General features: G+C 46.0%; 1 protein-coding gene across 2 annotated transcripts in view; it reads left to right on the top strand.

Annotated features, from left to right (window-relative positions):
• The window catches only part of LOC116907877 (transcriptional activator ptaB-like), a 173,278-nt gene extending 150,104 nt beyond the window's left edge, over nucleotides 1-23,174 (top strand). Inside the window, exons 1-3 of one of the 2 annotated variants that reach the window (XR_004388851.1) lie at nucleotides 21,088-21,287; nucleotides 21,432-21,562; nucleotides 21,663-23,174. Coding sequence is in view for 1 of the 2 variants with exons in the window: in XM_032911063.1 (XP_032766954.1) it covers nucleotides 21,432-21,562; nucleotides 21,663-21,732 (201 nt within the window). In the remaining variant the exon portion in view is untranslated. Of the gene's footprint in view, nucleotides 1-21,087; nucleotides 21,288-21,431; nucleotides 21,563-21,662 lie in introns of those variants that run through there. The other variant, XM_032911063.1, reaches the window with a different exon arrangement.
• The last annotated feature ends 1,160 nt before the right edge of the window (nucleotides 23,175-24,334 follow it).

Raw genomic sequence — 24,334 nt, 5'->3', positions numbered from 1 at the left:
AATAAGCTCTAATACTCCCCCTAAGACTCCAGTGACAAACTGAAGCTTGATTCTACCTAAGTTCATCCTGGGTGACCAATGGCTTCAACAGACTTAGTTACAGAGCATGGGTCAGGAGGTTCTGGTGGGAGCGTGTGACCTTCAAGCAGCCACCAGAGAAGTCTACCTCAGCAGGGGTGAAGGCTCCCCCATGGCTAGGCAGATGGAGCCCCTTCTCTTTGTCTTCTCCAGCCCTTACACTCTAGCCCCGCCCTAAGACCTAAGGTCACATGCTGTTGTAGGAGAGGAAGGCGTGGCTGGAGACTCACGTGAGGGTCTAAGAAGGCCCTGCCCCCTACCCTCACCTTCTTCTTCAATAGTCAGAAAGCCCAGCTGCGATGACATTTTGCAAACAGACATGGCAGGGCTTTCAAAGATGGCAGTTGCTCTGCTGGGTGGACAATGACAGCCCCACACAGGTAGAGCGTGTATCCCTTGGCCGTGAGATGTCAGGCTTCGTGAATCGAGAACGCTACGGAATCAAAGAGCTCTGAGAAGACCAAGGGCTGGAAAGGCTGCAACACGCATCAGGAGGAAGCGTCGTCTTCCTTCCCAGCTCCCTCAGACCCGACACACAGTATATAGCCTGCATTCTGTACTCGGTTAAATATGCTCTGTGTGTTCCAAAAAGACCAATATTTATATATCACGCTCACCAAGTTAAATTTCCTACCCTACATTAAGCCCGCGTGATGAATGGCTTTATCTGGCCCATTACAGTCTGTTAAACCATAAATCCCCGGGCAGGAGAAGCACTAAGGAAGAAAAGGAATAAACTGAATGAGCAGAGCCACCGAGGGACAAACCCTTCCTGTTTAAGATGGTTATAGTCCGTCATATCCGCTAACAATAATATGTAAAACACCGTAAAGAGCCCATTCGCACTTATTTCCCTTCCACTTCAATTTCCATCCTTGAGAACAAAAGGGGGTGTTGACATAGGAATATCTTACCCGATACTTTCTTACCTCTTCCGTTACCTACACATAATACACTGTTCCACGAGCCAATGTGCCCTTACGTTCCTGTTATTGGGTGAGTCAATGAATTAATGAGTAAATGTGCACCTACGTTTTAGCCAGAACGTTGACATCCTAAACATTTTTCAGCTTAAAAATTTCCTGAGCCCAGCAAGGAGGGCCAGCACATAAGGATGCTCGCTCTGCAAGCTTGACGCCTTGAGTTTGATCCTGGAGCCCATGGTGGAAGGAGACTAGGGCTTCCCTAAAGTCGTCTTTAATCTCTGCTTGTGACCTGCGACACACCCATACGTGCATGCCATCAATTAAAAAAAAATAATAAAAAATAAAATTTTGTCTCTTTTGTCTTGAGAGGTTCCCCCCCCCACCTCATTTCCACAGAACGTTGCATTTTGTTCAGGTTTTAATCTGCTCTGTATTAAAGGTACTTAAACAATGTTAGTGATCATCAATAAGGTGTCTTGTTCAATTAAAATTACTCGGTACCTTTTAAGCGTCTTCCTGTGTATTACTCAACTGGAACATAGAACACTCAGAAGGGGGCGGGGCAGTGTTAGCCTGGTCATGCACTCCCCCTTCAGGCTGGGCACTCTTGTGAGTCAAAGGAGTAGTGTTAGATATTATGGTGGGCCCATGGGAAGAAGCCAGACCCTTCTGGGCAGTGAATCTGTACAGGATCAATAAGAAGCGTTCGCAGTGGCTCTGGCTTACGAAACTGAAACGTGATGCAGAGGCCACTGTGTTCGAGTCTCCTCCCTGTACCCTGGAGCTCAGCTTCTTAAACCGTAGGCCACCCCTCCATGTCTGGTTGATTAACCAAACTTAGGGATTGTGAGAAATTTGGTAAGAGTGACACCTTTCAGAATTGTAATAAATCACCAAAATTAGTTGAAAGTAAAGTGTAGTGAGTCTGAGGTGTTTACACAGCACACACCCATGTTACATCTCAGGGCTTCTCTGCAGCCTTGGTTCTGGGTCCACAGCACGGACACTGTACTGTGCGTGGAGTCATACCACACAACGCAGAGAGGGCTGCCTGAGACATTGGCTCAGGTCTGGGACCATCGTATCTTAGGACCTGTAGTGTTTTTACTGGACATGCAAACTTTCACGATCTCACAGAACCATAATGGGTTAATTACCAAAAAAAAAAAAATTTCAATATTTTCTTAATGCCACCCGTCTGTGTGTAAGTTTTAAATCGTCATGTCTTTGGATTGCAATGTGTTAGAATATATGGCTTTAAATATTGCTGTTTGAGTCACAACATGCATTTCAAAGAAAAATCATTAAATGAATTTTAGCTCGAGATTAAGACACAGCTTCTAACAGTTTCTGAGATGGCCCTAAACATCCTCTGCCATTTTGTTCTGTGGATTTACGCAGAGCGGTTCCCTCAGCATTGGCAGTTAGAAGATCAAACTGTCAGCCAAATCGGAGAAACGTTGGAGGTTCTCTGTATCCTATGGCACCAGATATTCAGTCAAGATTGAACTCTCTGTGAAAATAAAGCATGTGTCCCATTGGTATGCAAAGTTGCATTTGTTTTAATAGCAAATATCAGATGTGTATCTACGAATCTACTTAAGATAAAATCATCCTGGTTTGTTGGCAAATGTTTGTTTCTACACCTGTGACAAATCTATATTGTTATATGCACTTCTGCCGCTGTGCATCCATGACTAGGGTTGCATCCATATTCCTCAGGCAGAAACAAGTAATAGGTAGAAAGAGGTGAAGAGACCATGCCCCAGAGCAGACAGATGTCAGTGGGAACTTGTGAGTAAATATATTCTTCATAGCGCTACAGGGGTGAGATATTTAAATCCAAGAGAATAAACAAATGTGTCTGGGGACTCATCTGATGGTTCTTATGGGCAATGACACAAAAGAGGTGGCCATTTTCTCTGGTATGGGTTTGTTCTGAAATGAGTGGAACTCATTAAGCCATGATATTAGCATCGCAGTTACATGCATGTCTGCCTCTGCTGCTAGACTGTGGAGGACTTGGGTGCAGAACACTCCTCTGATTTATAATGGTATTTTATAACCCCATAAGCGTGTGCAATCGACATCCTGTGGAATAACAGGTTACCTTGGAAAATTTCTAGAGGTTCAAACTTTGCCCAGTGGAATACCTTTCATATAATTCCCGGTGCATCTGTTGAGTTTGTGTGCACATATTCACATGGGTTCACATGTATGTATGTATGTATGTATGTATGTATGTATGTATGTATGTATGGAATTTGCACATATTCATGTGGACTCATACATTCATATGCATGTGAGTTTGGATGCACATATTCATGTGGACTCATACATTCATATGCATGTGAGTTTGGATGCACATATTCATGTGGGTTCACATGTATGTATGCACGTGAGTTTGCATGTACACACTCACATGAGTTTGTATGTGCACATTTATGTATGCATGCATGTGTATTTGTATGTACACATCTGTGTGGGCTCACATGTACATATTCATACGGAGAAGAGGACACTGTCAGGTGTCATTCTTCAGGGACCATCCAGTCCATTTTGCTTCCCAGGCAGAGTCTCTCTTTTGGCCTGGAGCTCACCAAGCAGGCAAGGAGGCTGACTCAGGGATCTGCCTCTCTCATGCTGGGATGACAAAGACTCCTCTATGTAGGTTCTGGGAAATGAACTTAGGTCCTTATGTTTCTATATCAAGCACTTTATGGACTGAGCTCTCTCTGCAGCTCCTCCACGATCTTGATCAGTAGAGCAAATTCTCTAGCTTGCAAAGAACTTAAAAGCCTTCCAAAGAAGCCCCCAGAGTTTTGAGTTGGCATGATGATAGGAAAGTATCCCTCTAATGAAGTGGAAGTGGGTCTCCTTATACCTGAGGATTAATACATTAGCACACTCCTGTGTAGGGAATGCAGTCTACAAAGCAGTCCACATCTGACCCGGTGGATCTACCCAGAATCACTCAAATCTCCCTTCCTTCTAATAGCTGGAGTCAGTTCCCATCGTCTTCTGAGTGTCATTCAGCCTTTACTGAGGCTTGCGTTCCTCCCTCCTATGACTCACTCCCCAGACTGATGGCTATTCTTTTCTCTTTGCAAGTATCTCTTTGGCAGTTTCTCTTAATACTCACATCAGAGGCAGATGTTCGAGCCAGGGTCTGAGCAGTGCAGGGCACAGGGCTTACGGAAAACTCTGCACATCAGTGAGATGGTGAACTCTAGAAGGGCATCTGAGAAACGAGGCAGAGGGAGGCTGACTCCAAGCTACCAAGCCAAATGCTGTGTGTGTGTGTGTGTGCATGTGTGTTAAGTGGGCATGTGCATGGTATGCATGTATATTATATGTGCATGTGCATTTCTGTGTATGACGTGTATTTATGTGCATGTTGTGTGAGTGTGTGGTGTCAATCTATGGTGTGTGTGTGTGAGCGTGCATATGTGTGTGTCTATTTTATATGTGTGCATGGTCTATGGAGCATGTATGTGTATGTCTATGGTGTGTGTGTATATCTATGGTATGAGTGTGTGTTCATATGTGTAAGAATAGGTGTGCACACACCATGGTGCACATTTGAAGATCAGAGGACAAGCTTGGGTGTTGCTCCTTGTCTTTTCCCTTGTTTGAGATGGGGGTCTCATTACTGCTGAATATGTTACGTTACTAAGAGCTTGTCTTAACTAAGGTTTCTATGGCTGTGAAGAGACACCATGACCACAGAAACTCTTAAATAAAGCATCTAACTGGGGCTGGCTTACAGTTTAGAGATTTAGTAAACTACCATCACGGCAGGAAGTGTAGCAGCCAGCCTGTGAGAGGCATTTCCATGGAAACCACTAAGAGCCTCTGAGGATTCCCTTGTCTTTTCCTTACACTTCAACCGAGGAATGCTGGAATTCCAGATGCAGGCTTCTGTGTCGGGATTTTACATGGCTTTAGGGATCTGAACTCAGGTCCTCACACCTGTGAGGCAAGCACCTTACTACCTGAGTATCTCCCCGATCCCTTGTTTTGCTTTCGTTGTAGATATCCAACCCAAAGTGTTTACACATGACAGGCATGCACGCTACCATTGAACCTGAGGTCCCTGGCCTCTGCCTCCCAAATTCTGGCATCATAGGGTGGTTATCACCACACCTGCCTAAAGACCTGTATTTTCTTGCCCACACAAAGACATCAAATGATCTTGTTATTACCGAATCCGTCGGCTTAGACACTGTACATCTTAATAACACAGCAGAGATTCTGGGCCAGCTGTCAGTCCCATCAGCTGCAGTCATTTGACCTCGTGACTAAGTCTCGTCCTCTGCCTGTACCTAAGCCAGCTTCCGTCCTGCCAGATTTCTCTTACTATACTTGGCATTGATGGATGTTATTGAGAAGGATTAAAACTTTCCACAGCTTGTACAGATCTTCTTCCACATAGACATGGAAGCATCAATCAACACTCCTTAGAAGACGGAGTTTCCAATCAGTCTACTAGACTTCTAGCTGTTTCTGTCTTCCTTGAAACTCAGCTTGAAACAGTAAAATCTTTTCTCAGGCGTGTTACTTTCTACCCATGGTGCTATCCATGGTGCTGCCCAGAATTAAGACTAAAGAAAGCAGTGTTAATTGGGTTCCTAGGAAGCAACTTCAGATTATTTAACTCCCATATTAAAATTTCACGACGGCTCCATATCAACCACATCAGTGTCGGAACTCCACCCCCGTTTCCTATTGCTCTGTTTCTTTCAAGAACCGGGACACCTTTTTACACCGGCATCCCCAACGCTGCTACCTTTTCTCCACCCGTAAAGATGCTATTCAGCTTCGGAGCTGCTAAGTCTTTCCTGGCGGGTCACGGGAGCTAAGTAGCGGAAACTTGAGGGTGGGTTTGTGGTTCCGTATGCTCCAGAGGTTTCTAAGAAGACTTAGACTGAGTGGCTCTTTCCCAGAGGCTTTGGACAAGAGTCAAGGGAAGACTGATACAGCAAAGTGGTTCTAGCACACTTCTGGATTAAGTCATGTGTGCCAGGACTGCAGCCGGCCTGGCTTGTTATTACCAACCCATAGCACTTCCCCCCGAATCGCCAGATGTGTTCAAAGAACATGTATTACTTCTGGCATTTATCAAATCCTTATAAAAATTCTGAGAGAGAGAGAGATTCCCTTTGCTCTCTGCAGCCACCCCGTGAAGGCCCGCAGTGTTTTAGAATCCGATCTCCGCGCTGCTGGATTCTCAAAACGCAGCCAGTCAAGTGCTCTGTTTCAGTTTCCTCTTCATCTGTTCGACATTGTAAAGAAGTCTGACAGCTCCATTAATAAAATGAATCTCCGGCACTTCAAGGCCGGCCGAGGAGTGATGGATAGGTGTCTCCTTTGCTAACCTTGGAGCATCTGTGTGCGATTGTATTAAGGGAGCTGCTGCCTCCCCCTGTGCTTTTACTTGACTAATATCCAGGTTCCACACAGACAGAGACCACGATGTCTTCTTTATTCACTAATTTCTTCCGGGGCCGCCTCCTCAGGTCCTGGCAACCAGGAGCTACGAAACAAATCATCGAAGCTAATAAATGAGAACACTGTTGTCTTTGCTACCTTGGGCCCATTTAACTGATAGAGAAAATGGCAGGGACAGTTGAGCATCATGCTTCTTACTTTTGTGTTATTCTTTGCACACTGGGACGTTAAAAATGGCTTATTGAAATACCGCTACGACACCATCAGATAATTTACCAGCTGGACAGGTCACTGTGTGCTACTGCTGGGTAGGACATTGAAGGAAAGGACCCTGGTGTTTCTTCTCCCACGTCTCCCAACCCTTTGATCTCTCTGCATTAGCCCTCTCAGTGCCTCTGGAGAATCCTTCCTTTTGGGACCCGCCACATCCATACAGGCTAGTCTTGCATTTTGTTTATTCTGATGGCTCTGGCTCTTATAGGCTCAAGACCTGTGAGAGGCGGAGCTTAGCTGGTGGAAGCAGGCCAATAGGATGGACCTTTGAAGGCTTTAGACCCGCCCTCTGCCTTCTCTCCTCTCCTTAGAGCTTCTGTGTGCTCTGATTGCCCCGTTGTACCTCCCCGTGCCAGGGTGGGCTCAATGCTTCTAAAATCGTGTCCCAAAAGAAAGAATTTGTCCCTGCAATTCTTCCAGTTCAGTGTGAGAAGTAGCAGATGTACCCCGCCCCTTACTGGGGTATTCATGCTTTCATATTGCATTTGAACATACTTTTCACTGTTAGCCCATCGGCTTCCTGCCCACACAGGCGCTTGGTTAGTAAAATGTTTATATTTTATAAGGTCACTGAATTTTTTAAATTTTCTATTTTATGTGTTTCGATGTTTTGCCTGCATGCATGTCTGTGTGAGAGTGTTGGAGCCCCTGGAACTGGAGTTACAGATAGCTGTGAACTCAGGACCTCTCGAAGAACAGCCAGTGCTCTTAACCCCTGAGCCATTTCTCCAGCCCTGTCTACTGGATATTTATTGTGACATCTATTTCCTCCTCTTAAATTCTCGTGTCTCATTTGTGTTACTTTCCTTTTAAAATAATTAACTTTTTTCTTTCAAAAAAAATGGAACCTTATGTAGCCCAGGGTGTCCTTCTCCTTGGATTGTTCCTGTAGTCATAGATGGCCTTAAATTCATGATCCCCCTGCCTTGGCTCGCAGATACTTGGATTATAGGCATGTGTACCATAATGGCTGTTATTTTTTTCTTTGTTTTTGAGCCATGATTTCACGGACCACTTTTGATGAGCAAAGCCATTACGACTTCCTTCCCACCACACTGAACCCACAGGACATGGTGTCATTGACATTGGACTCTCTCCCCCAGAGCACTGACTATCTATGTCCCTCACTTCATAGGCCCTTGGACTGCCATGTGGGAGACAGACATTTCCCTGGAATCTCTCAGCTTAGTAAGAGGTGTATGCCAAGCTCTCATGTCTATCTTAGTCAGGATTCCAGCTATCAGGACCAAACAAATGTCAAACATCTAATACAGTGCAGCTCACGATCGTGTGTGTGATGCGAATACTAAAACAATTACACGTTTCTAAGGGAAGACACAGAAACGGACTGATGCTGACGCAATTCCCAGCCTTTCCAAGTGGTGTCTCAGAGCTGTGCGTGAGTGAGCCAAGCAGAGTGGGAGCTGTGAAGGGTCGTAGACTAAACCTTACAGCTCTACAGAGTGTCCTCCAGGACTGTTACAGAGTCATGTACGTGCCAACAGAGACATAAATCATCAGAGGGCCCGCAAAACCTGTCATGTCTCCAGGCTGCCTGTGACTCTGTTTCCACTTCAGCAACATCCATGAAGAAACGAGAGATCAGGAAACTAGAAAGGTACAGCAAGCATTCTGTGTTAAATGGTCACCCAGACAGAAGAGACAAAATAAAAGTTTTGCTGTTAGAACTACGTTGTCTTTCCTGGGGAGACAGGAACACAGGTTTGCTCACCCCGGGAAGGGAATCAAGGACTGACTGGAGAAACAGTTTCACCAAAACCAACCCAGCCTGGGCTATGATTCATGGACAGTACCTGTCTGGAGCTCTCTGCTTCCCTGGTCAGAGAGTCTCTGTCCCAGCAAGAGTTACTTCTAAGAGAACCTTGAGGGGGGCCTTTGGGCAGTTTCGGGGGCTTCAAGAGACCTGTGTGTTTTAACTTCTGGAGAATTCATGATTTCTCCCCTGGAGAAAATGCTTCAATTTAGAGGAATTATCTACAAAACAGTAAGAATGGCCACAGAGTTCCTATAGTTAGTATAGACCCATGCACTTTAGGGGCAAAAACACCTACTTAACACAGAAACATCCGAAGGGGTGTGTGTGTGTGTGTGTGTGTGTGTGTGTGTGTGTGTATATTTGTGTGTGTGTGTGTGTGTGTGTGTGTGTGTGTGTGTGTGTGTGTGTGTGTGTGTGTGTGTGTGTGTGTGAGAGAGAGAGAGAGAGAGAGAGAGAGATGTATATGTTTGTGTGTGTGTGTGATGTGTGTGAGAGAGAGAGAGAGAGAGAGAGAGAGAGAGAGAGAAAAGAGAGAGAGTGGTATATTTGGTGTGTATGTGGTGTGTGTAGGGTCTGGTGTGTGAGGAGAGAGAGAGATGGGGGTGTGTGTGTGTGTGTGTGTGTGAGAGAGAGAGAGAGAAGAGAGAGAGAGAGAGACAGAGAGAGAGAGAGAGAGAGAGAGTGATGTGAGAGAGAGAGAGAGTGGAGTATGAGAGAGTGTGTGTGTGGGAGAGAGAGAGAGAGAGAGAGAGAGAGAGAGAGAGAGAGAGAGTGTGTGTGTGTGTGTGAGTGTGTGTGTGTGTGTGTGTGCACATGTGCTAGTATTGCTGACTAACGTGGGTAACCTTGTCTGTGCTGATGACAGTGTAGACTGTGGAATGACTGACGATGACCCAGCAAGGTTCTATAATATGACACCTAGCTGTTTTTGAGGTATTTGGATTTTGGGTGGTTATGGTTGTCGGTGTTGTTTGATTTCACAGAAGAAACGAGGCTGGGAAGATGGCTCTGTGGGCAAGAGCGCTTGCTGCACAAGCACGAGGCGCCTACCCTAAAAACCCGGGCCTAACCATGTGCTCTCGTAACCCTAGAACTGCGGCTGGCAAAGACAGAAGGATCTCTGCAGATGGTGGTGGTCAGCCTCACCCCACACTCAAGGGTATTCGAGAGACCATGTCTTAAAGAGATGAGGTAGTGTGATAGAGAAGGACACCCAGTGCCCTCACTGGCTTACACACAAAGTCTAGTGGACACACCCTCATACACATGTGCACCCACATCCATAAGTACACGCACGCACACACACACACACACACACACACACACACACACACACACACACACCACAATCAATACATAGCAAAACTAGTGTTTTGACAAACAGTTCAATTTTAAGCAGAACGATCTTCCTAAGTAAGGGTACTGTGCAGCTTAAGAAGTTAGTTCGTGGGACTGCTCCCAGCTTGCTCTGCTCCTGAACATTCAATTGGAAACATAGTGTTAGGATCCAAGAATCGCCTAAGGAAGACCCCAGACTCAAACAACATGCAAAGGCAGAGAGTGTTTATTCTGTAGAAATTACCAGCACGCTGGGGTCAACCACTCATTAAAATGGCAGTGGCTCGAGGGGCTAAGAGTTCCTTTTATTCAGGGATAGGGGAATTTTCTGGAAAGGTTAGGTAACCTCTGATATGATTGGTAGTGACAAAGCAGTGACATTAGAACAATTTTGATTGTACTATGGTTTCTATGTCAGTTCTATCATATTTGTTGAGACCCTGAAGATTTTCAGAGACCAGGTCAGTTCTGGTCCAGCCTCCAGCCAGGTGTCCCAGGAGCTGACTCAGCTCCCAACTCCTCCCTAAGTCAGGGCCATCGTTGACTAAAGGCCCATGGCCAGTGGCTCCTCCTTAGGGCCCATATGCTTCCCAGGGAATTGAAAACTTTATTCCCAATGTTTTTGGACCTCTCTATAGCATTTAGTAGGGAATAAATATCCCCATTCTACAAAGCCATGTCTGTAAAACACCTTCAACCTTGTAGCCAACTCTTACAACCTGCTCCGTCTCTGAGATAGTCTTGGTACCCTGGAGTCTGTGGCCAGCACACCATACTGCGTGGCTCGGGGCAGAACGTGAATTTCCAGGGAATATGGCGCCATCTATGGTGCGGTTCACTAGCAAATACAGACATATTCCAAGGGAGTGTGTGTGACAAAGCTCTGAAGCTTACCAGACTTAGACAAATAACCGCTTTTGAATGCTCTCCATGGACAGACAGGCAGTTCCTGCGACTTGACATGTTACTATTTGTCTCTGTCACCTTTGAGGGAAATGCAAAATCCCACTCTAACCAGCTCCTACTTTAACACCTTCAGTAGGATCCTTGTCAGACCTCCCAGCACACAGGGTCGTGATCTCTACCCAGCTTCATGTCCCTGTAGTGGAAGGAGCTAAGGGGTCAAGAAATATCCCACTGGGGGCTCTTCTGACTTTCCAGGCATATTGAGGCCATCTCTCCTTCCTTCCTGAAGCACCGAGGAAAGGTGGGAGCCGCTGTATGGTTTTTAAGTAATGGGCAGTCGTAGATTTGGGCTATAACTTAATTTTGCAGGTAACTGCAGGGATGTGTAACAAGTACGGGGCCTTCTGCCTGATGTTTTCAGATTCTGAGAATACCTGCTTCCCCTGTGGAAGAGGTGAGGGAACACATGTACCTGGTGTCGGTAAAATATGCGTGGCAAAGCAGTTCATGTTCTAAAAGACACATTGACCCTAACTCACAAATCAATCAAAGGTAATTAAATAGAGAAGGCATTAAAGCAAGCACAGGAGACTTTAATTATCTTCCTTCCTTCCTTCCTCCCTTCCTTGTCTGTCTGTCTGTCTTTCTTTCTTTCTCTCTCTCTCTCTTTCTTTCTTTTTCTTTCTTTCTTTCTTCTGTTTTACATCACAGGAAGGATCTACCCCAGTCGTTGAGGAAAAATATTGGCCAGTGCAAATTTTCATTCATATTCATTGAATATTCAAATGAGCCCAAATAAGTTGGGTTGGTGGTGGCCGCTTTCAAGTTAAGTCTGTTAACAAGTAGAAAGCTTGGGGAAAAGAGCCTCAGGGTGGGCCTTAGCAAGCCTGGAAGGGCCCTGGAGAGCATGGAAGGGAGGTAGATTACAGCAAGCATCAGGTGTTAAGAGAAAACACTACACCAGACAAAAGGTCTGGGTGTGGAGGGGAGAGTTTAGAAAGCACCCCATTTCTCAGAAACCTTCAGTCGTGTTGATTTTTACAATATTTGTATTTGTCACGTGTTGGGAACATTATATGCTGCTTTCCTCCAAGGCGATGCTGGATTTCTGAGTGTCTGCCTTGACATCACTGAGAGCCGCAAGCCCCATTTCTCTTAACAGTAGCTTCAGGGGTAACTTGATCTGCTTCAGTGAGTTGTCACTCCTTCTCCACACACCTCAGACATACTTGCGGTTATGAGGCTTGTTAGTCCCAGAACTATCATAGGCAAGAGAGTTTTAATGATTCAAAACTGCAAGTCGTGGGCTGGAGAGATGACTCAGTGGTTGGGAGCACTTACTGCTCTAGCAGAGGACCTGGGTTTGGTTCCCAGTACCCACAGGGAGGCTCACAAGAGGAAGGTAACTCCAATTCACAGGGGTCCAATTCCTCTTCAAACATCTACGGGTAGGCACCTGCACACATGCTGTGTAAATAGTCACGCGTGGGCACACACACATCCACATAAATACACATTTTGTTAGCGAAAGTTTTCTCATACAGTAGGTTTCGAGAAAAGAAAATTAATCCCCCAGACAGTCTCGAATACAAACTGTTATTTAATTTTATATAATGGAGAGAAATGGTTAGTGTTTCTCTTCCTTCTCTTTGTCAATAAACTAAAACACAGCCACCTCAGCCTCATCGGTCAGGGACAACACACGTGGCACCAGCCTGTTGGTTAATTTGGAATATATTGATGGGGCCAGTACAGAGGGAGAAGACTTAGTGAGTTCCGAGTTTAATGATAACTGGCAGGACGTGGAGTGTCTAGCGGGAAGCTCCAGAGCCTGTCTGTGCTGTCCACCCCGGCTGAGCCTAAGACCATCCATCCCCCCGCCGCTAAGCACTTTCCTCCCTCGAAGAGCAGTTCCTTTGGGGTGAAATTACTAGCAAGAATTTTCAGCGCAGAGAGGGACTGGAACTCAGAGTTGGGCTGTGACATGATTCAGCAGACAGTGATGGAGTGGCTTGGGTGCCTTGTAGCTCATTCTCACGCAATCCTAGTGACAGCCGGAGGCCCATTTTGATTTGAGTCTGGAGCAAACGGACCGTAGACACCTCTCTGTTTGTCCTTCCCTGGGAGGATGTGGTGCATGCTGGGCTTGTACTCAGGTTTCCTGGTTCCAAGGCTGAGAATCCACCTGGACTCGGTTTCCACTGAAACCATGGAACCTGAGCTCCCCTGTAGAATTTGACCCACAGAAGAGCTTGTGCATTGGGTTTGATTGGCATTAACTTTAAACTTCACAGCTGTCAGCCTGTGTGTGTGTGTGTGTGTGTGTGTGTGTGTGTGTGTTGTATGTATGTGTGTATATGTGTGTGAATGTGTGTATATGTGTGTGAATGTGTGTATATAAGCATGCATGGGTATGCATGCGGGTATGTATATTCTGTGTGTGTCTGTGTATGCATATGTGTGAATGTGTGCATGGATATATGCATGTGTATGCCTATGTGGCACATGTGTGTCTGTATATTTGTGCACGTGTGAGGCCAGAGAACGTCCTTGGTATTGCTGTTGGAGCTCAGCACACCTTATTTTAAAATAGGCTCTCTCACTGCCTTGGAACTGGTCAAGTGAGCTAGGCAAACCATCCAGTGACCAACAGGGATCACGCTGTGTCTGCCATCCCAGCTCTGGGATTACAGATATGTGCCCCTTCTTTAGGCAGGATCTGGGAATCAGATCCAGGGATCAGACTTTCATGCCTGCACAAGAAGAACTTTACTGACTAAACCATCTCCCCAGACCAGCACTGGCCAAACATTTAATGTCAGTGATCATCCATATTTTCAACTTCTTTTGGAAAGTAGAAACTGACCATTCCTAGGCCACTCCTTAGACCAAGTGGGCATTAGAACAGGATCCTAGTTAAAGGAGCCTTACAGAGTCCCCACATGGCCTTCTTCTGTCTGGTTTCCTTCCCAGATGTTTTTGTTCTATTAGTCTCTGGGCTAAACAAAGAATCTCTACTCTCCAATGTTTGGAATTTGCAGGTTTTCATGTAACATGGTAAATAGGTTCCCCCTTAACTTCTTGCTCTTGACATCTATGGGCATGAACATGGTGAAGATGTGGCAGCTTTCTTTACAGACAGAGCAGTTCCCTAGTACAAGTGACATTTCAGATTCAAGGAGGCCAGCCAAGTCATAATTGGCCCTGTCACCATCTGAGGTTGACACTGGCACCTCTTGTGTTTGCCCTGGTTGAGTAATCTGTTTGTGTCTGAGGAGGCCACACACAGGCAGATGTGAGCTCTGTTTACATCCATTTTCTGCCTGGAAACTTGGTCCCTCTGGGTCACAGCTCTGGAACAGCTGACAGATTGGAAATTCACCGGTATGGACTCGGTCTTAAAGACTTCCCTGGAGCTGGTTTTGGTAGTCGACCTTCACTTTTCCCGGGTTTCAGCAAAGGGGACTTCTGACTGACAGCCCAGGCGAAGATAGCAAATTTCGTGAGTGCCGAGTCTGAATGTTCTCAAGACACCAAGTCGTCCCCTTATATGGATGAAAGGACCGAAGTTGGAATTGTTCAAAGAGAGGGGGAAGAATCCAACAGCGTTCTGTGGGGAAACATGGCCTCAGCCTCAGACTCTTGGGAGGCAGATGTAGGAGAAAAAGGCAAGAGGGGGAAGAGAGAGGGGGAGACATTGTCAGGTCTCTCAGCCTTGGAATGTGGAACTGGGATGAGGGAGAGTTAGGTGTCACTGGAGCAGGCCTTGCTTTACTCCTCTTCACGAGTAGGTCATAAACCAACCTGGGAGAGAAGGAAGTGGGAAGACGCCCTCCCCATCCCAGGAGACTCTCTGGTGCCAGCAACCCTCCTGTCTCGAGCCCTGCCTAGTGCTCTGGTTAGCAGTGCAAGCTACCCCCATGGCAGTGGCTGTCTGAACTTAGGCCATCATGAACACCCATCGAGTGCTCTCTCTTACCCACCTACCGATCGCCCAGCCCACTGTCCACCCACTCTCAGTCTGTCTTCTGTAGGTAACTCTCTCCTGCACAGGAAACCCAAGGACATGGAGACAGAGATGGTAAAGCTATGGGATGGGCAGAGGAACCATTTTGATCTACAGGAGAGGGAGGTTAGAAGCCAAGCTGAGCAGCCGTGATGGTGTCTGTGTGTGTGGTGCTCAGAGCTCTCTGCTGCCAGCCTGGTCCTTTCCCATCCCCTTCTCAATTCCAGCTTTGTCCCCAGTCAGTGTGTGACAGCTGTTTGCAGGTCATTTCTGAATGACTCAACCACTGCTCTGCCTGCTTGCCATTGTGACTTCAAATTTCCACAGAACAGGGAGAAACCAGAGCCTGGGCTATGCAAGGTCTGGACCCTCTGTTCAAATTTAGAATTGGTTTTAGTAAGCTTCTATGGAATCTGAGATTTCTTCTAGGCACAGAATTGCAGAGTCACATTTTCTTATTTATTTTCTCCTTCCTTCCTTTTTCCATATCACATCTACATACCTACCTACCTATTTATCTTTTATCATCTATCAATCATTTATCTAACTTCCTATCTATCATCTATCCAACCATCCAACTTCTGACTGTCATATACCTATTTATCATGTATCTATCTATCTATCTATTATCATGTATCTATCTATCTATCTATCTATCTATCTATCTATCTATCTATCTATCTGCCTATCTATCTATCTATCTATCTATCTATCTATCTATCTATCTATCATCTATCTATCTATCTATCTATGTATCTATCTATCTATCTATCTATCTATCTATCTATCTATCATCTATCTATCTATCATCTATCTATCTATCTATCTATCTATCATCTATCTATCTATCTTTTTCTCTGTCTGTCTATTATCTATCTATATCTATCTGTCTATCCATCTGTCTATCTATCTATGTATGTATGTATCTATCATCTATCTATCTATCTATCTATCTATCTATCTATCTATCTTTTTCTCTGTCTGTCTATTATCTATCTATATCTATCTGTCTATCCATCTATCTATCTATGTATGTATGTGTCTATCATCTATCTATCTATCTATCTATCTATCTATCTATATCTATATCTATCTCTATCTATCTATCTATCTATCTATCTATCTATCTATCTATCTATCATCTATCCCTTGTTTTGAAAGAGAGTCTCACATGGCCCAGGCTGGCCTCAAACTCACTGTATATCTGAGGCTGAACTTTGAACTCAAGGTTCATGATCCTCCTGCCTCCACATCCTGAGAGTTGGAATTAGAGGTGCGTGCCAGCTTTCCAGTTCGGAGTGGTTTATATAAAGACAAAGGTTGTTGTGTTTTCCCCCCAAAAGGCTCAGAATATTTTTTCAAGATTCTGCTGCATTCATGGGCCACGCATCAAGAGATCCTGGCACCAAAAGATTCTGGTCCAGGTGCTGAGTGTATGATACCCCAGATGGCCATTTGTTTGAGGCGTCTGACTGGACCAGAAATGGCTGTGATGATGTTCCAGTGTTTAGTGGCCAATCTCAGGGTGCAAAGAAGGCTGCTTAATCTCCACCTTTCTGGATTATCAGCCATCAAAAGCATCATTCTTATCTTCGTTCAGAATCTCTAATCCTGGGGAAACTAGTTAATAAAACTTCAAGGTCCAGGACATCTGTCATAAACTCACTTTATTTTCTAGTTGGGAAAAGAAACTGGCAAATGGGCAGGCCATAAGCTACCAGCAAATGCCAGCGTGTCTGAAGTCCATGGTTTTGGCACACAGCCCTGCTTGCTGTGGTTAATTGGTCCGTAAGCTTTTCTCCTCCGCAGAAGCCCAGTCATGATAGGGGTCTGTTTTATCTGCTTGATGCCGGACCAATTAGTACTCATTCCTGTGACGGATGAGCCTTCAGGTTCTTAAGAGATCAGATGAGTCCTGCCTCGATGCATAAGCCCAGGGGTCTCTGAAAAGATCTCCACATCCCCAGGGGTAGGTTTACATTAGGAACAGACAAAAACAAAAACAAAGCAAAACAAAACAACAACAAGAAAAAAATAGCTCAAATAATTCACGTGTTTGCCTGCATAATATGCATGAATTCTGGATCTGATATAGCTCCATGAACTCAGGTTAGTGGTTCATGCCTCAAGCCCATAACTCAGGATGTGGAGGCCAGAGAATTAGGAGTTCAAGGTTATTTTTAGCTACTTAGTCTGAGGCTACATAAACTCCCATAAAAAGAAAAGGTAAGGAGGGAGGGAGGAAGGAAGGATGGAAGGAAGGAAGGAAGGAAGGAAGGGGGAGATAAGGGATCAGTTCAGTTTGCCTATGGAGGGGTGTCCTTTAGAAACAGGCTAAAGAAACATTCATGCTAGCACAGTATCTGGTGTGTGGCCTGCGGGCCCCAGTGTATGCCACAGTTTCTCATATCCTAGCTTAGTGCTGCCCCAGCTTTGGTTCTTGGCTTCCAGAATGTTTTATTCATCACAGCACTGAAATCAGCAGCAGAGTGGCCTCCTCTTGAGAGCTGAGGGGCCTGAGGGGCAAGCCCGAGGAGCCATCAGCCTGACTTCTGTGGCCTCTTGTCTGTTAGCCATGTTTGAATAAATATTTAGTCTGCTGAGTAGCACACAGACATCATGGAAAGTTCTAGAAGAAAGAGATAACACACTCCTGGCCTTGGGACATCTCATGAGCGTACAGGAGAGACAGAACCAGTATATTAAAAAAATGCAAAAAACACATTAAAACCTTAAGGTCAGATAGACTTAGATAAAATTTATAAATCTAGTTAGCATGTTTACAAATACCCATTTATGTATACATATATATGGATTTCCAGAAAGCATTTGGAAATGGTGGGTGAGATTACAGCGAAACAAATGCAGCTCTCGCTGTAGCTGTTTCTCGTCTCCCAGAGATGACTCTGAGATGAGGACTTGTAAACAAGTTCTATGAGAGGCCTGACCTCCAGAGGAGGACACAGAAGAGAGGTAGTCAGGCTGAGGAGATGGTGCAGACAGTAAGACGTTTGCTCTGCACACATAAAGAGCTGAATTGAAGGCCCAGAACACATGGGAAAAACCACTCCAGGGGGTGACCGCCTGCAGCTGTGATCCCAGCTCTGAGGAGGCAGTCGCAAGGATCCAGATGGCCCAGCCTCATCAGTAGGTGTCAAGGGCAGTGAGAGACATGGCCTCAAAAATAAGATAAAGAGTGATGGAAAGACACTTAATGCTTACCTCTGAACTCTACACGGACACATATGTGTACCTGCTACATGCACACATGCAAGACATGCCCACACACATGTACATGCACGCAAAGACATGCACACATACACACACAACATACACATACACAGCACACATATACTACATGCACACACACATATACACACACACACACACACCACACAAACACACACACACACATACACACACACATACACACACACACACACCACACACACACACACACACACACACACACACACACACACAAAGACAGAGTAATGGAGAGAGGGAGGGAGGAGAGAGAGAGAGAGAGAGAGAGAGAGAGAGAGAGAGAGAGAGAGAGAGAGAGAATGAATATGAATTAGCAGCTCAACTTTAAGCCCATGGGACAATTCTGGGAAACACTTAGAATGTTTACTTTAAAATTATGCATTAGATTTCTTCTCAGACTCCCATCAATGACTTACATATTCCTGGTTTGTCATGTCCAGAGAAGATAGTCTCTAGAGGAAACTCTCTTACGAAGAGATGTTGTCGTTAGCATTGGAGGTAGGTACGCCTTGACAGGACCAGAGGGATCTGGGTGAAGGGCCACCATCGAGCCCAGCATCTCAATGGACGGATGAGAATGCTGGCCTGTAAAATGTAGGAGCAAATTCGAGTTTTGAGGAAGCACAACTGTCTCTGCAGGCCCACAGCAATAGCAGGGGACAGAACCAGTTGGCTTCCTTACATAATTCTTCAGGGAGGAACTCATGGAGCAGGGCAGAACAGCAAAGGCTATCAGCAGAAGACTGGAACAGAGTGGGCTGTGAAGATCCCGGCTGCACTGGCTTTTTAATTTCGGATGCCTGGTTAGCCACTAGACACGTGTCAGGCTGTGTATGACTTTTCCTGGGGAGACATTAAGTCCTGGTCATCAGTGAGAGAACAAATAATTGATTCTATCCATGTCAACGTGCACCAGTGAGTTTAATAAAGGCCATTTATGGGAACATGGGTGAAGAGTTTCTTATAAGAGTCTGGCCAATGCAGAGGCAGCTACACTATGGAAAAGCCCAACCCAGCATCGGGGAGGGCTATGTCTCTGGGCCTCCCTGCAGGCAGTGCCTCCCTCAGCACCCGTCTACTGTTTGCTTTTACAACCTGAGAACCGGGTTTTGTGAATCTTGTAACTTTATGGACTTCCTGAACCTTGGAAGTTTCTTTGGCTTTCTGACTCGTATGAGCTTCCTCCTCCATTCTGAGAGAAAGTTCAACTTGTACAGAATGGATTCATAATGCAAGTGCAGACAGTATTCTGCAGTGGGTGAACAAAAGAGTCAATGGTGGCAAGGGTCACTTCAGAAAAATGAGGCCTGCATGTGATCAGAGAAGGCATAGGTCAACAGGGAGCATCCCTACCTTAACCCAAGTAGACTGAAGAGGCAGGCAGGAGCCAGTGTACTGGAGGTCTCATGGTTCCTACTGTTAGTAGGAGAGGAGACTGGTGAGTGGACTGGGAGTGATCAGTGTCCCCTACAGGGATGAGGTATGATCCCCTCTCACAGTCTGTCAGATGCAGTGTCTCTAGAGAGGTGGCAGATGGAGAAATTGAAGACTTCTTTATCACCAGATACCATCTAGTTATCAATAGATGTCTACAGAAGGCCTGCGTCCTAGGCTTCAGGAAACACTTCCTGTAAGGACCTGTGTGTGTCAATCTTTACCGACACCTATGGTTTATGAGTTTTGCCTGACTGTTAGATGCCACCGCAGATGTACCCAGGAACTTCCTTAAGAATGCGGGTCAAGCATTAATTATCCATTACTGTATTAAAGCCGAGGGTCAAAGATGGATGTGATGCTGTACGTCTAGAATCCCAGCATTCCAGAGGCTGAGAAGGGAGTAGCATGAGCTCACGGTCAGCCTGGACGACTGTCACAAAACAACAATCAAAAGAAGCTCTTGTACGAAGTCATTTTCTACCAACCTGTAGTTCAGGTTTAGAATGGAGGTCCGGAGCGAGGATGTCAGAATACGCTGATGGTGGGAGGGCTTTAATGGGGGAGAAACTGTAAGGCAAACACGTGACACTTGCTTGTGTTTCTAAACACTCAGTGGCATAGCTGTGTTTGTGGAAGAAGGAGAGAGGGATGACACAAGCTGGTCCAGCCATGAGGTAGCAACCGCATCCATCCTGAGGACAGGGGAACATAGGATTGAGACAGGAAAGCCTTTTCAACAGATACTGAGGTGCAAGGAACTAAAATGCAAAAGGTTGGAAGATGAACCTTCTTCTTTGCCTACATTTTCAGCCATGACTTCCTGTCTAGGAAGGCTCTTGTCATTTTCAACACTAAAGCTATTGCCCAGGTGACAGAATAAACCCACAACGTGATAGCCACAGGTTCCATGGGATGACCTTAATTCCAAGTGTCAAGACGTAGTCCTTAGTCAGGGCTGCTGCATTTCAGGGGCTGCATGGCTGTAGTAACCGGCGACCGACAGGCAAGCCGAGAGCATTTCTGCCATCACAGAAAGTTCTGCGATGGCCTCTAAGTGCAGAATGCTATGGGCAGCTGCATTTGTGTGCATGCGTGAGTTTCTGTGGATGCTTGGAACTCTGTGCTTCTGGGTAGTGATTCGATGTTTGATCCCAGCCTGAGTGATTCATCTTGTGCCGGCTACCCCACGTTCTGGGGACGTGGGTTCTCTGAAGGACAAAATGGCTGTGCTGACCTTTCTCTGACTTGACTCGGGGGCTGGAGGGAAGGTCATGGGGAGAGTCGTGTGTCTCTCTTGTGTCTCTCTCACTCCAATTTGGTGCTTTTCTGTCCCACACGAGAAGCCCAGCTGGGGTCAGGACTGCTCCCATGTTCCATAGGATGTCTAGAATCAACAACTGTGCTAGACTGAATCGAGGGACAGAATGAATCTGCTTAGGGCTTTGGAAGCTTGGCCGGAAGCTGAATAATGAGGTGACTTCATCATGGAGTCTGCTAGAGAGAAGTCCATGAGGTCGATGTCCCCACACCCTATCTGCCCAGCCTTTCCCTGGTGGCTACCCCAGGGCAAGGGGCCCACGGAGAACCTCTTGTTAATTGCCAACTGCATTTTGCTCTATTGTATAGTATTCCAGTGACAGGATCCACTCAGGAGAGTTGGGGCCGAGGTTATCAAGGAGCTGAGTTCTGAGTTCAGGTGCCCACGTGTCAGTGGAATGACGCCTCCTGGCCCTTCAGACCTTTGAGACGGCTGGGAGGCCCTAGAAATCACCTCAAGTCTCCAGTCCAGGACACAGCTGCCTAGGGGAGTCCCAGGGAAAGGCGGCAGGTAGTGTATCCTCTCTGAGTTTTCTTCTCTTGCCCCCCACCCCATCCTCCCTCTGTATGTGTGTCTGCTGTGTACGATCCCACACACAACAAGATTCCATGGGTCACTGATGCCCGGGGATTTATTCTATGTTCTTATCAACAGAGATTGCATGGCCTGCAAGGTGATGGACTCCAACGTGACCACCTTGGAATCTACCAAACTCCAAGCCACTGGCAGTTCCAGCGCACAAAACCCCTTGTGGAGAGGAGGCGAGAGAAGCAAACTGGGAGGAGGTGAGGACCTATCTGCTCTGCCCTCCGCCCCTTGACTCCCCAGTTATCACTATGTTTGCACCTGTTCCTGATGGACACTTTCCCATGTATCCTCCTCTAGGCCTTCTGTTTGGCTACAAAGCGGATGGACCACGTCCTCAGGTCTCCTGGAAGTTGTTGAAACACAGTGAGGGAGGTGACATCACTCACAGGATGGAATCAAAGAAGCATTTACAGTAGGCTAATGCCGGCATCCTTCAGACTGAAGTCCTAGGGCCCAGTTCTAAGTCTCTCTCTCTCTCTCTCTCTCTCTCTCTCTCTCTCTCTCTCTCTCTCTCTCTCTCTCTCTCTCTCTCTCTCTCTCTCTCTCTTTTCTCATTTTTCTTTTCTTAGCTCAGGGAATTTTAACCAGGAATTGCTTTAATAGGTATAATTAGGTGTAGTTTTCTTCCCAAATTAGCCCTGTTTATGAGCACGTTACTAGGAATCTAGGGGGTTCCAGCCAGCGTCACTACGTATTAGCTGATGAATCCAGAGTCCACTCTTGGAGTTCATAAGTCCCCTTGATAAAAATAAGATAAGAACTGACCCCAACGAACTTCAAGGACATTTATTATTAGCATTTAAAAGTATAAAGCAGGCAGAGGCAAGGTGTAAATCTCAGCAGCTGTCCAGAGGAGGAAGACGGAGAGGAGAGTGTGGTCCTGCAGCTTAGGTTAAGCCAACGTGAAGGTCAGCCGTATGACAAGCAAGCAGCCACAAGGAGGGGGGTCTGCAGAAAGGCCAAAGGGTTCTGGAAAGGTGCTTAGACGAGAGGTGGAAGCTAGGGATTGCTGTGACTTTCTGAGCAGTTCAGAAAGGTGGGCAATCCCAGTTGCACAGGGCTATACGAGCAGCCGGGAATTCTGCAGAGGGAGAGCTCCAGCCTTCTTGAGAGATGGTCCCTAAGCCAGGTGACTGACCTGCCCAATCAGAATGTTGGGATCCACCTAAGCCATTCTCTTGATCAGAGAAGAAAAGGGTTTTCCTTTAGTGTTACTCTAACAGATTCTGTTCCCAGAGATTTCCTAGGTAGGAACTGGGGTCATGGTGTTGGTCTAGCTTAGTTCCCATCATTCGGTTAAAAACCCATGTCCTTTCTGTTCTCTCAAGTTTGCATTCAGGTCATGGCATATAGGCACCATGTTGCTTAGCTACCAAAGACTCCTTTAACCGAGGAACCAGCCACAGTTAAAACACAGACAAGCGTGTGTTACACCTGGGGCTCATGCGCGTTGTTTGATATGAATGTTGAACTACAAAGGAACACACACCCCACAGTTTGAGATGTAGGTCCCCTCTGATCCTAGAACAGTAGACAATGTTTTAAATATCAAAAGTGACTTTCAGATACTTTGAATCTTCTGGGCAATTTTGGGTGGTTTTGCTATGCCGTTTCCTAAGGTCATATAGGAACAGGAGATCAACGGCCTTCCCAACTGCGTTGTTCAGGCCTCTGTGGATCTGCCTATCTGGGAAGAGCTAAAGCAAAGGCAGGCATACCCCTGTAGTGGGGTTTGGCAGTGGGGACGTTTCTGTGTCTGTCCTGTAAATAAATGTCTGCCTCACAATAAAATATCTTGGTTGACTCAGCCATGAAGTCTCTGTCAATTTCTTGCCCGAGTGTGTCTTTAGTGGTCGTGTCAGAAAGTCCAGAAGAGACGTACAGGAGGTCTCACCTGCAGAGCTCTCGGGTGTAAGGAGCCAGCCATATTGCTCTGTCAGAAGCGCATTAACGCTTGGGGGAGATGGCTCAGTTCCGTGTTTGCCCGTCAAACACAAGGACTTGAATTTGATCCTCAGAACTCCCACAAAGCAATGACAAACCCAACCCCTAAAATGGACACAGTGGCTTGTTCTTGTGACCTGGCACTGGGGGGCAGACGAACAGCTCCCTTGGGCTCACTGGCAGGCAGCCTAATCTACCTAGTGCTCCATGCAAACCCACGCTCAATAAAAAGTGGTCACTTCATTGTCAATGGATGACAGAGTGACCCAGTCAGATGGCTTCAGGGTAGATAGATGCATAGGCCTGCTTGCTTAAGGTCATTAAGAGGAGAAGTGAAGATTCATGGGACATAAGTAGGAGATGAGACACTGCCACTGCCTCATCATTCACATTGCCAGATGCCTCAGTTTCTCGTCATGTGAAATGGGTCCAATGCCTTTCTTCTTCATAGAGAGTGACTCGCTGTGGGTGGTGAGAGAACAACTTGCTAGATGAGCATAAGGGACTCAGTTTGGATCCCCCACACCCAGTTAAAGCGGGGTGTGACTCTGGATCTCTAAGCCCAGCACCCCTATAGTGAGATGGGGAGTAGTCACAGGAGAGTCTCTGGAAGGTCCTGGGCCAGCTAGCCTGGCCTATGCTGTGGTGAACAAGAGACCTTGTCTCAACAAGATAGAAGACGTGGGCTGAAAACTCCCTCCCTCCATATGTGTACTGTGACATGTATGTACCTATAATCATGTGCTCATGTGCACTAAGAAACACACACACACATGTATACCCATGAGCACACACATACACAAACCTCCACCATACGCACACACACACACACACACATACTCAAACACAAAAACACACACACACACACATATATATATAAAATATATATACACACATACATACCTACACACATACACAAATTCACACACACAAACATACACACCATATATATACATATATATGCAAATACATATGCACACACTCACACATACACAAACACACACCACATATATACATAAAACACA

This window comes from Rattus rattus, chromosome 8 (genome assembly GCF_011064425.1).
Source record: "Rattus rattus isolate New Zealand chromosome 8, Rrattus_CSIRO_v1, whole genome shotgun sequence".
NCBI classification, from domain to species: Eukaryota; Metazoa; Chordata; class Mammalia; order Rodentia; family Muridae; genus Rattus; species Rattus rattus.
The sequence above is the reverse complement of the archived record's forward strand: the minus strand, read 5'-3'. Positions and strand labels throughout refer to the sequence as shown.